This window comes from Aulostomus chinensis, chromosome 20 (genome assembly GCF_037954235.1).
Source record: "Aulostomus chinensis isolate RoL2024-O1b breed Wild chromosome 20, RoL_Achi_v1.0, whole genome shotgun sequence".
NCBI classification, from domain to species: domain Eukaryota; kingdom Metazoa; phylum Chordata; class Actinopteri; order Syngnathiformes; family Aulostomidae; genus Aulostomus; species Aulostomus chinensis.
Window position 1 is genome coordinate 23,410,717 of NC_141339.1, and position 12,403 is coordinate 23,423,119.

General features: G+C 48.3%; 2 protein-coding genes across 10 annotated transcripts; both read right to left on the minus strand.

Annotated features, from left to right (window-relative positions):
* Positions 1 to 982: 982 nt before the first annotated feature.
* On the minus strand, positions 983 to 2,673 carry ucn1 (urocortin 1). 3 transcript variants are annotated; one of them, XM_086189858.1, is made up of 2 exons: positions 1,801 to 2,673; positions 983 to 1,483 (listed from the first exon to the last, which is right to left on the minus strand). In XM_086189858.1, exon 2 carries the CDS (start codon positions 1,478 to 1,480, stop codon positions 1,073 to 1,075), a length of 408 nt encoding a protein of 135 aa, XP_086045984.1. In that variant the 5' UTR covers positions 1,481 to 1,483; positions 1,801 to 2,673; the 3' UTR covers positions 983 to 1,072. The 3 variants fall into 3 exon arrangements, with proteins under 3 accessions (XP_086045984.1, XP_086045985.1, XP_086045982.1); XM_086189859.1 differs by having other exon boundaries at positions 983 to 1,603; XM_086189856.1 differs by having other exon boundaries at positions 983 to 1,646.
* Positions 2,674 to 3,025: 352 nt separating this feature from the next.
* mpv17 (mitochondrial inner membrane protein MPV17) lies at positions 3,026 to 12,360 on the minus strand. 7 transcript variants are annotated; one of them, XM_086189854.1, is made up of 9 exons: positions 12,190 to 12,279; positions 11,923 to 11,999; positions 10,839 to 10,939; positions 9,419 to 9,534; positions 7,774 to 7,866; positions 7,356 to 7,451; positions 4,743 to 4,775; positions 4,601 to 4,653; positions 3,026 to 4,470 (listed from the first exon to the last, which is right to left on the minus strand). In XM_086189854.1, the coding sequence occupies exons 3-9, from the start codon at positions 10,909 to 10,911 to the stop codon at positions 4,401 to 4,403; spliced, it is 534 nt and encodes a 177-aa protein (XP_086045980.1). In that variant the 5' UTR covers positions 10,912 to 10,939; positions 11,923 to 11,999; positions 12,190 to 12,279; the 3' UTR covers positions 3,026 to 4,400. The 7 variants fall into 7 exon arrangements, with proteins under 7 accessions (XP_086045980.1, XP_086045981.1, XP_086045979.1 ...); XM_086189853.1 differs by lacking the exon at positions 12,190 to 12,279 and adding an exon at positions 12,290 to 12,360 and having other exon boundaries at positions 3,027 to 4,470; XM_086189850.1 differs by lacking the exon at positions 12,190 to 12,279 and adding an exon at positions 12,290 to 12,343 and having other exon boundaries at positions 3,027 to 4,470; positions 11,904 to 11,999.
* Between the last annotated feature and the right edge of the window lie 43 nt (positions 12,361 to 12,403).

A 12,403-nucleotide genomic window follows, 5' to 3' on the forward strand; every position in this document is an offset into this window, starting at 1 on the left:
CACACACATACACGTATATATATATATATATATATATATACACACACACACGTATGTGTATACACATATACGTGTGTGTGTGTGTGTATATATATATACGTGTATGTGTGTGTATATATCTATATGTATATATATATATATATATATATATATATATATATATATATATATATATATATGTATATATATATATGGATGGATGTGTGTGTGTACAGCGAAGGTTTGTGTGTCCACCAGCTCACTCATGATCTCCTCACCAATCATATTTGATCACTCGTCAATACGGACGTTTAATCAATACGAGTCACACACTTTTACATCAAACTTTTTTATTACAAAATAGAAATGCCAAAAAAAGCTTCATTTTTTTTGTTTTTTTCACTTTTGCTAAATTGATCAGTAAAATAAAGCAGGGTTTTTTTTGGGGGGGGGGGGTCTTTTTGTCAGCTAGCATGCTACAGGTTATACAGTACAGGTGACGGTGCTCCACAGAGCCAAGATGGAGGGCAGGAGGAAGATGAGGATGAAGAGGAGGGTGTGTTCTGAGCTCCCTCACTGTCTGATCAGACTCCAGTCTGTCGCCTGGCTTTGTTTCAGTTCCTCCAAATGTCTCTTTACTTTGTCTTCAACTTTTCGGGGCCTGTTTGAAGAGCCGGGGCAGGAGGTGGACCTCGTCCCTCCGTCACTGCCGTCATCACTTGGAGACTCGTTTTCATGGAGGTCGACTTCAGTCGAGATCATTTCTGAGTTGGTTTGGTCACAGGTTGGGTTTTGGATCGCTGACGTCAGAGAGACTCGTCATAAACTAGTTTGGTGACAAGAAATCTGCCGATTGTGTTCATGCTGCTCTCATCACTGCTCTGAGTCGTTTGGATGCTGCTGATCGGCTCTGACGTCACTCGGACGCGCCAATACAGTCAGAGATTTAAGGGTTAATGGGGTCAAACATGAATCGGATCCCTTCTCGTCTATGGGGGGGGGGGGGGGGGGGGGTCTCAACAAAAGTCAAAACAATGGTGAGGTGAAGTGAGAAAGGCGCGCCACCGTCAGGAGGTGCGGGCGGTTCCGGGCTTCACTTCCCGATGTCGTCCAGAACCTTGCGGTTGAGCTGCGCCTGCTCCCGCTGGCTCTCCATCTTGGCCATCTGGATCATGTTCCTCAGCAGGTGGAAGGTCAGGTCGATGGACAGCGGCGGCTCCTCACTGCGCTTCAGCAGCTGCGTCCACTCCTCCTCCTCCGCCTCCGCCTCCTCCTCGGGGAGGAGCAGGTGCAGGGGGTCCGCGGTCCTCCGCTGCAGGAACCTCAGGATGCTGTCGTCCCCGGCGGCCGCCGCTCTCAGGTCGCCCAGGTGCCGCGGCTGCAGGAGGCGGCCGCCGCCATCCAGCAAGCCGGGGAGGACGCGCGGTCTGCCGGCGGCGGGGCGGAGGTGTGACGACAGGAGGACCGAGGAGAGGAGCAGGAGCAGGGGGGCTGGCTTCATGTCCTGCAGGAGGAGGGGTTCACCGGGGTTAGAGGGACAGGAAGTGTGTCAGCTGACTTAAAACTAAAGAGAAGCTGTTTGAGTTGTGAAATGTAGTTTTTCTATCAGGTCGCGATCCTCATTCTGGAACATGGAACAGAGTCCGAGTTAAAACCTTCGACTTCTCCTGCGGGAATAAAAAGAAATGAGCGAATTCTTCTGACTGAAAAACAAAAATTAAATTAAAAAAAAAACATTAAAATAAAACAGTTGGAAGAAACGTGTGACGCGTCTGAGCTCATGTGCGGGAAACGGAGCCGAGGCGCGTGGCCGCAACTTACTTCTGGTCTCCGGAAGCTGCGGCTGAACTCGGGAGGTTCCGGGGAGAGTCGAGGTCCGGTCGGGCAGGTCCCAGTGAGCGCGGACTGGGAGGACGGAGGGTTTTATACATCCAGGCTGCTGCTTTGACGTCAACGCAGCTCGCAGAGCCGCCTGGAAACGACAGAGACGCCCGAGGACGGACGCGGTTCAGGTCCTCACAGTCCTCAGGGCGGGTGATGAGGTGGACGAGGGACGTCCCGGGGGGAGACTTGGGGGTCCTGGGAGAGGCTCCCTGGGGCTGGGGGGGGGGGGGGGTCCTGGGGTTCCTCCAGAGGTGTCTTCATATGCTTCAAACAGTCTTTAAACAAACGAAGTACTTTTAAATACTTTTACACACATACACAGTACTATCTTTAATCTTAAGGGCCAGTTCTTTTCTCTTTGGGTTCTCTGATTCCAGGACCTTGTTGTCCGTCTTCCTAAAAAATCCTGGAACATTTTTGAGTGGACGCCGGTACTCGTTCCCTCAGAATCAGAAGGACTGAGGTCCAGGAGTTGTCCAGGGTTCTGAAACTGTCCAGGATCCAGGAGCTGTCCAGCTGTTGGAGGTCCTGTAGCTGTCCCTGGTCCAGGGTCCTAAAGTTGTTCCTGTGTTCCGCTGGATTATTCTCAAACCTGCGCCGGCCGAACACGTCCAAACCACAGAGGGAAATCAGTTGATTCTTAAGTGAACAGAGTTTCTCTCAATGACGATGGACTCCGGTTGTTATTGAGCTGCTGGTCCACTTCATGGGGAAAAAATCAGGCCTGGATGATGAAACGTTCAAACCTGTTCTTCCGCACCTCAGGACGTTCTCTTAAACCCTCAGTTTCATCTCACAGGCAGGAGGCAAAGCCTGAAGCTGAAAAAGCCATCAGCCTTTGCCTCCTGCCTGTGAGGCCAAACAACAGTTTTGTATATGAAGACAAAGAAAGCAGTCGAATGCATTTTGACCAGGAGGTTCGTCCATGTTTGTAGTCCGGTGCTGATCTGGAGCCTCCAGGTCACATGACCTTGAGACGAGTAATAAAACCTTATTAATTTTGCAATATTAAGAAAAACACATAAATAATAATTGTTGACGCATAAAGGTGTAAAATAAGTGAAAGTTGAACTATTTTTTCATGTATTTTGTAGTTTTAGTACATTGATGACATCAGAGTTTGACCCCCCCCCAAAATGAAAGAAGAGCTAGAGACACAGATGTTTTTTTCATCTTTATTTACATTCAGACGTACAAACGCGCGGAGCAAGTCGCCGCCGCGCCAAGTCCACATTTCAGTTCAAGATTTCAGTCTTTGTCCATCACCTACCAGGACCTGCAGCAGACTTTGTCCTGCTTGTTCCTGACCCAAATGTGTCAGTGTAGGAAAAAAAAATGTGTTCAGCTAATTTGGCCGACTAAGCTGCCCCCCCCCCCCAAACCAATATTAGCAGGTCAAACACTTTCCTGACTCTCCCAGCTAACAACCCACAATGACCTTTGCTGTTCAAATGAGTCAAAACCAGTTTGTGTACTTTGGAAAATTAAGCGAAACACTGTTTGTTGTTTGAAATCAAACGCGTCGACCTCACGGCGGCGCGACATCCAAGTCTGGTAAAAATCTGCTGCTGCCTGCAAGCAAAACTGTCAAAAACAAAACGCCCCCAAAAAAACCTAAATTTCAAGTGTTTAAAACTGAACATCAGAGCTGGTTTAACGACACTCTGATAAACTGGTCCCTGGCTAACAGAACTGGAACTTTTCGGTCTCTGCATTTCTCCATTTATTACTGGTTTAAGTTTGTTTGTCCGTCAGCCAAATTCCAGAAAACCTATGAAGCTGATGTTCGGCACACCTGCTGGAGGGATGAAGGGGCCATGGGACTGCCAGATCTGTTTGACACAGTGAAAAATTTAGGTTTGTTGCACTGAGACCAGGGAACCACTGGCGGATGCTAACGGATGCTAACGGATGCCAGTTGGTTACCAGGTTTTAGGGATCATTCCTTGCGGTAGGATCGTCAAACTGTCTTTGCTCCACCTTGCCGCCATCTTGACAGAATGTAGCGGAGCTGATGGTTTAACAGTAGCGAGGCGGTTTCATCTGTTTGAGGTTAATCCCTCCGAGAAACCTCAAAGATTATCACTAGTTTCATGAATCTTTCAGTCACAAGATGTTTGAGATTGACAGTGAATGTAAAAACACCAACATACCGAACATGTGATTTAATATCAGATGTTTCCCTCACTATAAAAACATGTAAATATTCACCTTTTAACAAAGAAGTCTGAAAAATTCAAGTGTTTTAGTGAAGTGTTTGTGTGTGTGTGTGTGTGTGTGTGTGTCTGTCAAAGTTCCAGAAATAATAATTTTTCACAGACATTTCTGCAAATGCAAGTTTGACTTTCAAGTGTGAATTTGTCATTTTGAGCAGACAAGAACTTTCTCCCGACCTTTACAAGTGACTCACGCTTTTACACGTCGCAAATACCAGAAGAGAACGGCGCGCGCACACACACACACACACACACACACACCCCACAAATGAGTGTAAAATCATCATCGCTGTCAACAACACAGACTGGGTTCCATCATCGTCACATCTTATTGGCCTTCCAGGTCAGATAGGAGTTCCACACAACCGCCACGATCTGGACAACAGCCAGCCTGCACGCGGAACAATCAGCCGGATCAACATCTGGGACCCTCACCAAGCTTTGCAGGGTAACCATGATTCAGATTCCTGGGAGAATCCATCATGATTCCCCCATGAAACCAGATCTGAAGAAGGCCTCACCTGTGCTGGAGCGGGACGAAGTAGAAGTTGGCGATCTGGACTGGAGGCCACAGCTGAGACACGAGAAGAGAACATGCAGGCGTGAGTCACGGGTTCCATCATACATCAGTAACAAAAAGAACCCAGAAGATGGAGAACTTACATAGTAGTTTGAGATCAGAGCATCTGTGTAGTCCTAGAACAAAGTTCAATACAAAGAGTTAATACACTCATCGTTAATGGAACATGACAACTTTTCAAACCTCCCCCAAACCGCTCCTGCAAGTTAGCTTAGCTGCAATCAATGCTAGCGGTCAGGCAGAGGAGCAAACTGTCTCAAAATCATCAAATTCAGGTTCCTAAGTGATCTTTGCCTGCATTAGTAGAACTAGTTTTGTGTTTTATATTCACGCTGAAATAAAGTATTGAATATTATGTTATTTAACCCGACACGGACCAGCTGGCAGGTTCAGTTGAACGACCGTTAGCTCTCCTCCATGGCAGCGCTCAACCATGAATGTTAATTTTAATGTCAAAAGTGTTGGTGGATTAAGAACCTGGCTTATACCAGACGTTTTTGTACAATTTAGTTTTGTTGTTTGACATCAGTCTCCTTAGCCTCAAGCTAACGTACGTGGCTGCTTGTTTTTGCATTCAGGAGTCAGTAAGAAGTGATGCAGGAGGGAAAAAAAACATTGGATGAATTTAGTGAGTACTTGAGAGGTGAAATGAGGATGAGGTATCACTTGAAATAATTGAACATATGTGTACTCTAGTATCAGGATTATTGATGAAACTGCTGGTTTGTAGTTGACTTTTAGACGCCACAGTAAATATGTGTGTGTGTGTGTGTGTGTGTTGTTTAACCTCACAAACACACACCAAGTCACCGTGTCTTCTAGTTAAAGGTCACCTCAACATGTCTGGACATATAAAAGCAACAAGCCAATATTCCAGTTACAGTCTTTGTTCCACCAGGGTCAAACAGTTTTCTAATTAGGACCAAACAAGGTTTTTTGCCACCTGAGGTGAAATTACCAGCGTCAAACACACGTCAGAGCTGCTGCTGCTGCCGCTGCCGCCGCCACCACCGGGGGGAACATGGTCTGATCTCTGACAGGGTTCTCTGACCTCCCAAGGGAGGCATCCAGAAGGCATCCTCACCAGATGCCTGAACCACCTCCACTGACTCCTCTACTTGGAGGAGCAGCAGCTCTCCTGAGTCCCTCCTGAAGGACTGAGCTTCTCACCCTGTCTCTGAGGGAGAGCCCAGCCTCCCTGAGGAGGAAACTCATTTTGGCCGCTTGTATTCAGGATCTTGCTCTTTCGGTCATTATCCAGAGCTCATGACCACAGGTGAGGGTTGGAACCTAGATTGACCGGTAAATTGAGAGCGTCGCCTTTAGGCTAAGCTCCCTCTTCACCACGAACACGCTGGAGCTGTCAGTGGTGGTCATGTGCACCTCGACTTGTCTCGATTACCTCGCCGCGCTACGGCACCACTGCTGAGTCCAGATGTGATGCTTCGGCTGACGTGTGAGTTCTAACCTGATGTCAAGTTCACGTCGCCAGTTTGGCAGCTTGAACAGACAAAGGCTGCATCAGCGAGCCACCAGGTAAACAACAACAACGACAACACGGTCCCGGCCTGCGTTTGCTCAGTCTTCGCCTTCGTCCTGACATTTCCTCCGAGCCAAGACGCTTGTAATGAGCACGTTTGTCATTTATCGTTGGTCCTTTCTGACATTTTTCGCTCTGGCCTTTCAGCTCCTTCCGTAAATAATTGATCAGCCGCACGCTGTGTAAGCAACGCCATGATGGACGTTAGGCCGGCTAGCGCGCGGTGACAGCTAGCTCGGACCTGGCATACAAATACTCACTGGTGTACATAAATATACAAAAGGTGTGAGTCACCCCAGCCCCTCCCCCTCCCTCCCCCATCAACTGCTGCATCACAGCAAATCGTTTCTTATAATAATTGGAGGTGAGAGACTGTGTCAACTTCCTTCTTGTTTTTGTGTGTGTGTGTGTGTGTGTGTGGGGGGGGGGGTTCTCAGGTACTGACCCTCTGTACGTGAGCTCACTGATACCTCACATCCATGTTGACATACAGAACATTAAAGGAACTTGAAATGTTCAGGAATGTTCTGTACAGCGCCTGCAGGTCATGCTGACAGGGGAACATGTGATCTGCATGACGAGCGTCACCAGACGTACGTGTGTGTGTGTGTGTGTGTGTGTGTGTGTGTGTGTGTGTGTGTGTGAAAGATGGTTTCAGTCACGTTGAACTGGGCCGAACGGTTCGGAACCTGAAACTCTGATCAGTGTCAGTCCGTCAGAAGAACCTACTGAAACGTGACGGTGAGATTACCGCAGGATTTGCTGCAACCAAAGCAGTTGACTTCCAGGTGTCAAATGCATGCTGGGTAATCTCTGCAGCACCGCAGGACGTCATTCACAACAGTGCTGTGACACGTTACCTGCTTTAGTGCGATTTTGATTTGTCCTTCACGTTACCATCGACATCATGCCAGTATCGCTGGTTCAGAGCGAAACCGGACCTCTCAGGGTCTAAAACTCTCCAGACTCACTTTGAGAGGAGTTGACGAATCAAAAACAGACGCTGGCGAGCAGGACGGAGACACCCGGGCGACACGAGTGACAAACACGGAGACACGCGATGTTACGGTCCAGCAGACTGAAGGTAGAAACAAAACCTTCTCAGGAAGAGAAGATGGACCCTCCTCTCCGCCAGAGTGGAACCCGTCCGACTCACCCGCTTGAGTTTGGCGACGTTCTCCTCCACCGTCAGTCCGTTCAGAGCCCCGGAGAGAGAGAGGAAGGCTCCCAAGAAGCACGGAGCAAAACACAACTACACACACACACACACACACACGGAGGAAACAAGAGATTGTGATTAACATCTAAAATCTGCATTTTAGTTGAAGCTTGTGCTGAGTAGCAACGTAACGATTCAGGCGATTAAAGGTAGGTACGATTCAAGAGTACACGTGTTGACGTAGGTTGAGGTATTTTTGAGCGTAAAGTTGTACTTCCATGTGTAACTTGTGAGTCAACAGGATTGCTTCCTCTGGATGCCCACCCCCTGCTGCCGTCACGCTCACGTTTCAGTTAGGAACCCTATTTTCTTTTCCACGCGTCCTTGCGTGTCTTTAAACCCCGCCCCCACTCACCTGATCGACCAGCATCTTCTTCATGGCGGCACTTTTCCCTCCACCGGCGACCAGTCGGTCCAACACTCTGTACCAGCTGCCGATCACCGGACCCTGGAACACAGCCGATGTTAACGGTGACGCCAGCGTTAGCAGAAGAACCTGGGTGAACTTGATGCCAGCAGAGGGGCGGAGTCAGGGGCGAAACGCAGCGCCCACGCCTTCGTCCATGTTCACTGACATCGTCTTTACATCTCTGGAAGCTCAAAGGGTGGTGGAGGGACGCAAGCTGATGAGCAACATACGAATAAACTCGATGACGGCACGGCACTGGATGAGTGGATGAGAGGATGAACGAGTGAGAGGATGAATGGATGAACGAGTGAGAGGATGAACGAGTGAGAGGATGAATGGATGAGAGGATGAACAAGTGAGAGGATGAACGAGTGAGTGGATGAGAGGATGAACGAGTGAGAGGATGAATGGATGAACGAGTGAGAGGATGAACGAGTGAGTGGATGAATGGGTGAGAGGATGAACGAGTGAGAGGATGAATGGATGAATGGGTGAGAGGATGAACGAGTGAGAGGATGAACGAGTGAGTGGATGAACGAGTGAGAGGATGAACGAGTGAGTGGATGAATGGATGAGAGGATGAATGAGTGAGAGGATGAATGGATGAGAGGATGAATGAGTGAGAGGATGAATGGATGAACAAGTGAGAGGATGAATGAGTGAGTGGATGAACGAGTGAGAGGATGAACGAGTGAGTGGATGAATGGATGAGAGGATGAATGAGTGAGAGGATGAATGGATGAACAAGTGAGAGGATGAATGAGTGAGTGGATGAATGGATGAACAAGTGAGTGGATGAATGAATGAGAGGATGAACGAGTGAGTGGATGAATGGATGAACGAGTGAGAGGATGAACGAGTGAGAGGATGAACGAGTGAGAGGATGAATGGATGAACGAGTGAGAGGATGAATGAGTGAGTGGATGTTGACTGGTGAATGGAGTGAGTTTACGTTTAAAGACAGAATGAATAGAAGCCATGTTGGCCCCGAGCCCACGCCGCTCTGCTCCACGCTGGACATAAACGCCTTCATCATGAAACCAGACAGCAAACAGACGAAGTCGTGTGTCGGGGGGGCCGGACGCCACGGATTCAGGTCTTTATTCAAAGAGACGCTAAAACCTCCATCATCATCCCTGAGGTCGTTGCGGTAAACAGCAGCCAGCACGCCAACAGTCAGAGCTTCGGAGAGATAACTCGTCAAATACTTCCTGTGACTTGTTCGGCCTGTTGAGGGAGGGCCAGAGTGAGTGAGTGAGTGTGTGTGTGTGAGTGAGTGAGTGAGTGAGTGTGTGTGTGTGAGTGAGTGAGTGAGTGAGTGAGTGTGAGTGAGTGAGTGAGTGAGTGTGAGTGTGAGTGAATTCAGTTATGCATCTAAACCCTTGACACAAGTCACCATTGGAGGCCTTGTCCCGACCCTCATTTTTTCCTTCTTAACGTCGGCCACTAACGTTCAGCGTCAGTCTGTTTGTTTTGGTTTTTTGCAAACAACTTGAAGGGAAACAACAAAACGGCGTGAAGTCCTTTGTTGGATTCATTTTCGTTTTTCTGAGTAAATTCAATCATTTTTGTTGGCAGCGGACGCACGTACCACGAAGAAGAAGCCGATACTCATCATCTTGGCCGTCCGCTGCACGTTGTGGCGAGCCAGCCCTCGTCTCTCGATCAGCTGCTGGGAGATGATGTCACCGGCGCCCACCAGAGAGCCTGGAGGAGGAACCGGCACGCAGGCGCCTTAGAGTCCAGGAGAACATTTGAATTCAAGCAGGTTCCTCACTGGGGTGAACAGCGCCAACCTCGTATGACCCCCATGGTACCACATACCAGCGTCAGCCCGGCGGAACCAGACGTAACCTTTCCTTAAAATGTCACGGGAGGACTCGTAAATGTGCCGGAGGTGAAGACGTGGACGCAGCGACGCCTGAACAACCCAAAATGTCAATTGCGCCTTCGGCGCCATAAATACTCACATTTCCTGTGTGACGCTTTGACTCAGACAACGGGACGGACAGTAAAATTCCCACCAGAGGAACCCTCATCCTCCAGTCCCGGTTGACCTCTGACCCCACGTGCGGAGAGACGACCCCGAGGCGTTCAGGAGACCCGAACACACGTCGTCCACACGACCAGAACCTTGAAATTTAACCAGCTTTTGTTTTGTGTGTTTTCCCAGTTCCTCCTCCAGTGGAGGTTCTGAAGCTGCAGGGCCAAGTCCCAAAAACACAAGTGAACAGACACGTAAGTTTTAGTACTTGTACGTAGGAGGAGTACAACAGTAAACGCTCTTAAGCTGCAGTACTGCTTACTACTACTGTATTCTGCATACGCTCTCCTTTTACTCCCTTCAGTACAGCTCCTACCTTCATACACGCTGTTACTTTTTACTGGGCGAACCAAATAAACCGACACTGAAAGCCACAGAAGGCAGTAAAGAGGAGTTATTGTTACATTTTCTTTCAATGACGTCATTCTCTGACTCTTCAGGCCTCCCCAGACGCTGCACCCACACCTCACGAGCACTGCCTCCATCTAGTGGTCCGGCCACTGTACTACATCAAAATTGTTCCCAAAATTCCCTCATGAGACAAAAACGTCAGAGCTTCCGTTTTGGCAGTTTCCTTCTGTAGAAGGTGAAGCTGTCAGGTGGGGAGGATTATGGGTAATTTACCTCATTAAACAACAGATGCAAAGTTGGTAAAATGATGGAGAGTTCAAAGGTCGTAGTGCAGCGGTTCCCCAGAGCTGCAGGTCAACAGCAAAGGTCAGTGTGTGCGTGTTTGTGTGTGTGTTCCTTTCAATTTCTCCACAACTTAAACTGAACATAGGTTTTTACACGTGACTCTCGGTCAGAATTCGCCCGCTCAGAGGACAGAACACAAACACGCAGCTGAACAACTCAAAACTCACCAACTCAGCGGATCGCAACCGAAGCACAAGCTCGTATTTGTGAAGCAACTTTGCTCATGCAGCAGAGCTTCAGTGTGTGTGTGTGTGTGTGTGTTCATTCTTACCGGCTGTCACTATCTGGATGGTCCATGGGTGTCGCGTCATCAGGGCCTGGTACCACCTCCACATGCTCGCCATGGTTGTGGCGGCAGAGACAAACCAAACACTGTGTGAACACAACACACACACACACACACACACACACACGTCTCCTCCAGTCAGTTTACTTTCGTGACAGAAGGATCACCAAATTTGCTTTCTACTGTTGTGGCACATCTGCGTATTCATCAGTCTGGAGGAATGCCACATCTGTGCAACTTTAACGCCACAAGGAAAAAAGAAGTAGAAGAAGGAGGAGGAGGAGGAGGAGAAGAAGAAGGGATGTATGACGTTTAATGCAACACACAAAGGTCAACTGCTGAGTGACAGATTAAAGGAAATCCTGATGCCGGCGTTTTGCTTCGTGCCAGCCGGGGCTGGACGGTTTGGCCTATGGGAGTGAGGTGAATAATGAACTCTAATAATCAGCTGTCATCCTCCCGAAACGAGACTTGTGACGTACACGGGAGGGGCGGGGTCAAACCCACGTGACAAACAGGAGGTGGCTTTAAAGCAGGACGTCTCCCCTCGCGTTTTGAGCTGTAGGTGAATCATCGCGATACTTAAACCGACATTTAGCATCGACAGCATGCAATATTCTACCAACGTTCTGAACGCTACACTTCTGACGTCACACGCTACACACACTACATTTCTGACGTCGTGAATTATCATGCGTGACATGTCGGATTGTAGTGCGACTGAAACAAACTTTGGTCACACACGAAAAAAGGGGAGAAAAAAACCAATTCAAGTTCAAGTGTTGATTTTATGAACGAAGTTCAGCGACTTTTATTATTAACCTTTATTTCACCAGGTAGTCACCTGAGATCAGGTGATCTCTTTTCCGCGCGAGACCTGGCCTGACTTTCTAGCTAGCTCGTTCTTCTACTGCTAGCAGGCTAACTAGCTACGTTTTTGCTGACTGGAGTTTGTCGCGTCTTTCTGGATGAAAATCTTGTTCCGACATTTACAGTGACGGGTAGAGGACGAGGGGCGACAGAATCACCGGCTCGTAACTTGGTATTTACCAGATCCCCGCGTGCTTACGTATCTGACGACGAGCCTCAGTCCGGCTCCGGTGCTGCCTTCACGTACCGCCACCAGCTCAGAATTTCCCAGGTACTCTTTGAAAAACATTTCATAACAAAAAACAACAAATCAGCCGGTTCATTCAGTTGAAAATTACATCATAGAACAGAAAGCCGATACGCTGATCACATATTGGATATCAATATCTAAAGATTCAATTCGACTAGAAACTATGTTAATCGTAAATAACTCAAAAACTTGTAATATTAAACATTCAGTTCGTACACTTGTGAAATCAGGTGTGCCAGTGACCTTAGAGTTGACAAGTCTGCAGATACTCTGCAGGATATTCGGTGTATTCCGGTAAGAGAAGATAGGCTGGTACCTGCCGGAGCTCGGTAATGGACGTCACACGGTTCAAATTATATCGTTTCAACGGGACTTGAAGCACTCACTAGGACGTCACTTCCGCTGGAAATGAAATGTGTAATCGCCCCCT

Bases quoted from the DNA above. Each gene is read 5' to 3' on its own strand.
- ucn1 (XM_086189858.1), bottom strand. From the start codon at position 1,480: ATGAAGCCAGCCCCCCTGCTCCTGCTCCTCTCCTCGGTCCTCCTGTCG.
- mpv17 (XM_086189854.1), bottom strand. From the start codon at position 10,911: ATGGCGAGCATGTGGAGGTGGTACCAGGCCCTGATGACGCGACACCCA. The intron at 9,535-10,838 runs GTAAGAATGAAC...TTCCTCCTCCAG, and splicing joins CATCCAGATAGTGACAGCCG to GCTCTCTGGTGGGCGCCGGT. The intron at 4,471-4,600 runs GTGAGGCCTTCT...TTCCGCGTGCAG, and splicing joins TTCGTCCCGCTCCAGCACAG to GCTGGCTGTTGTCCAGATCG.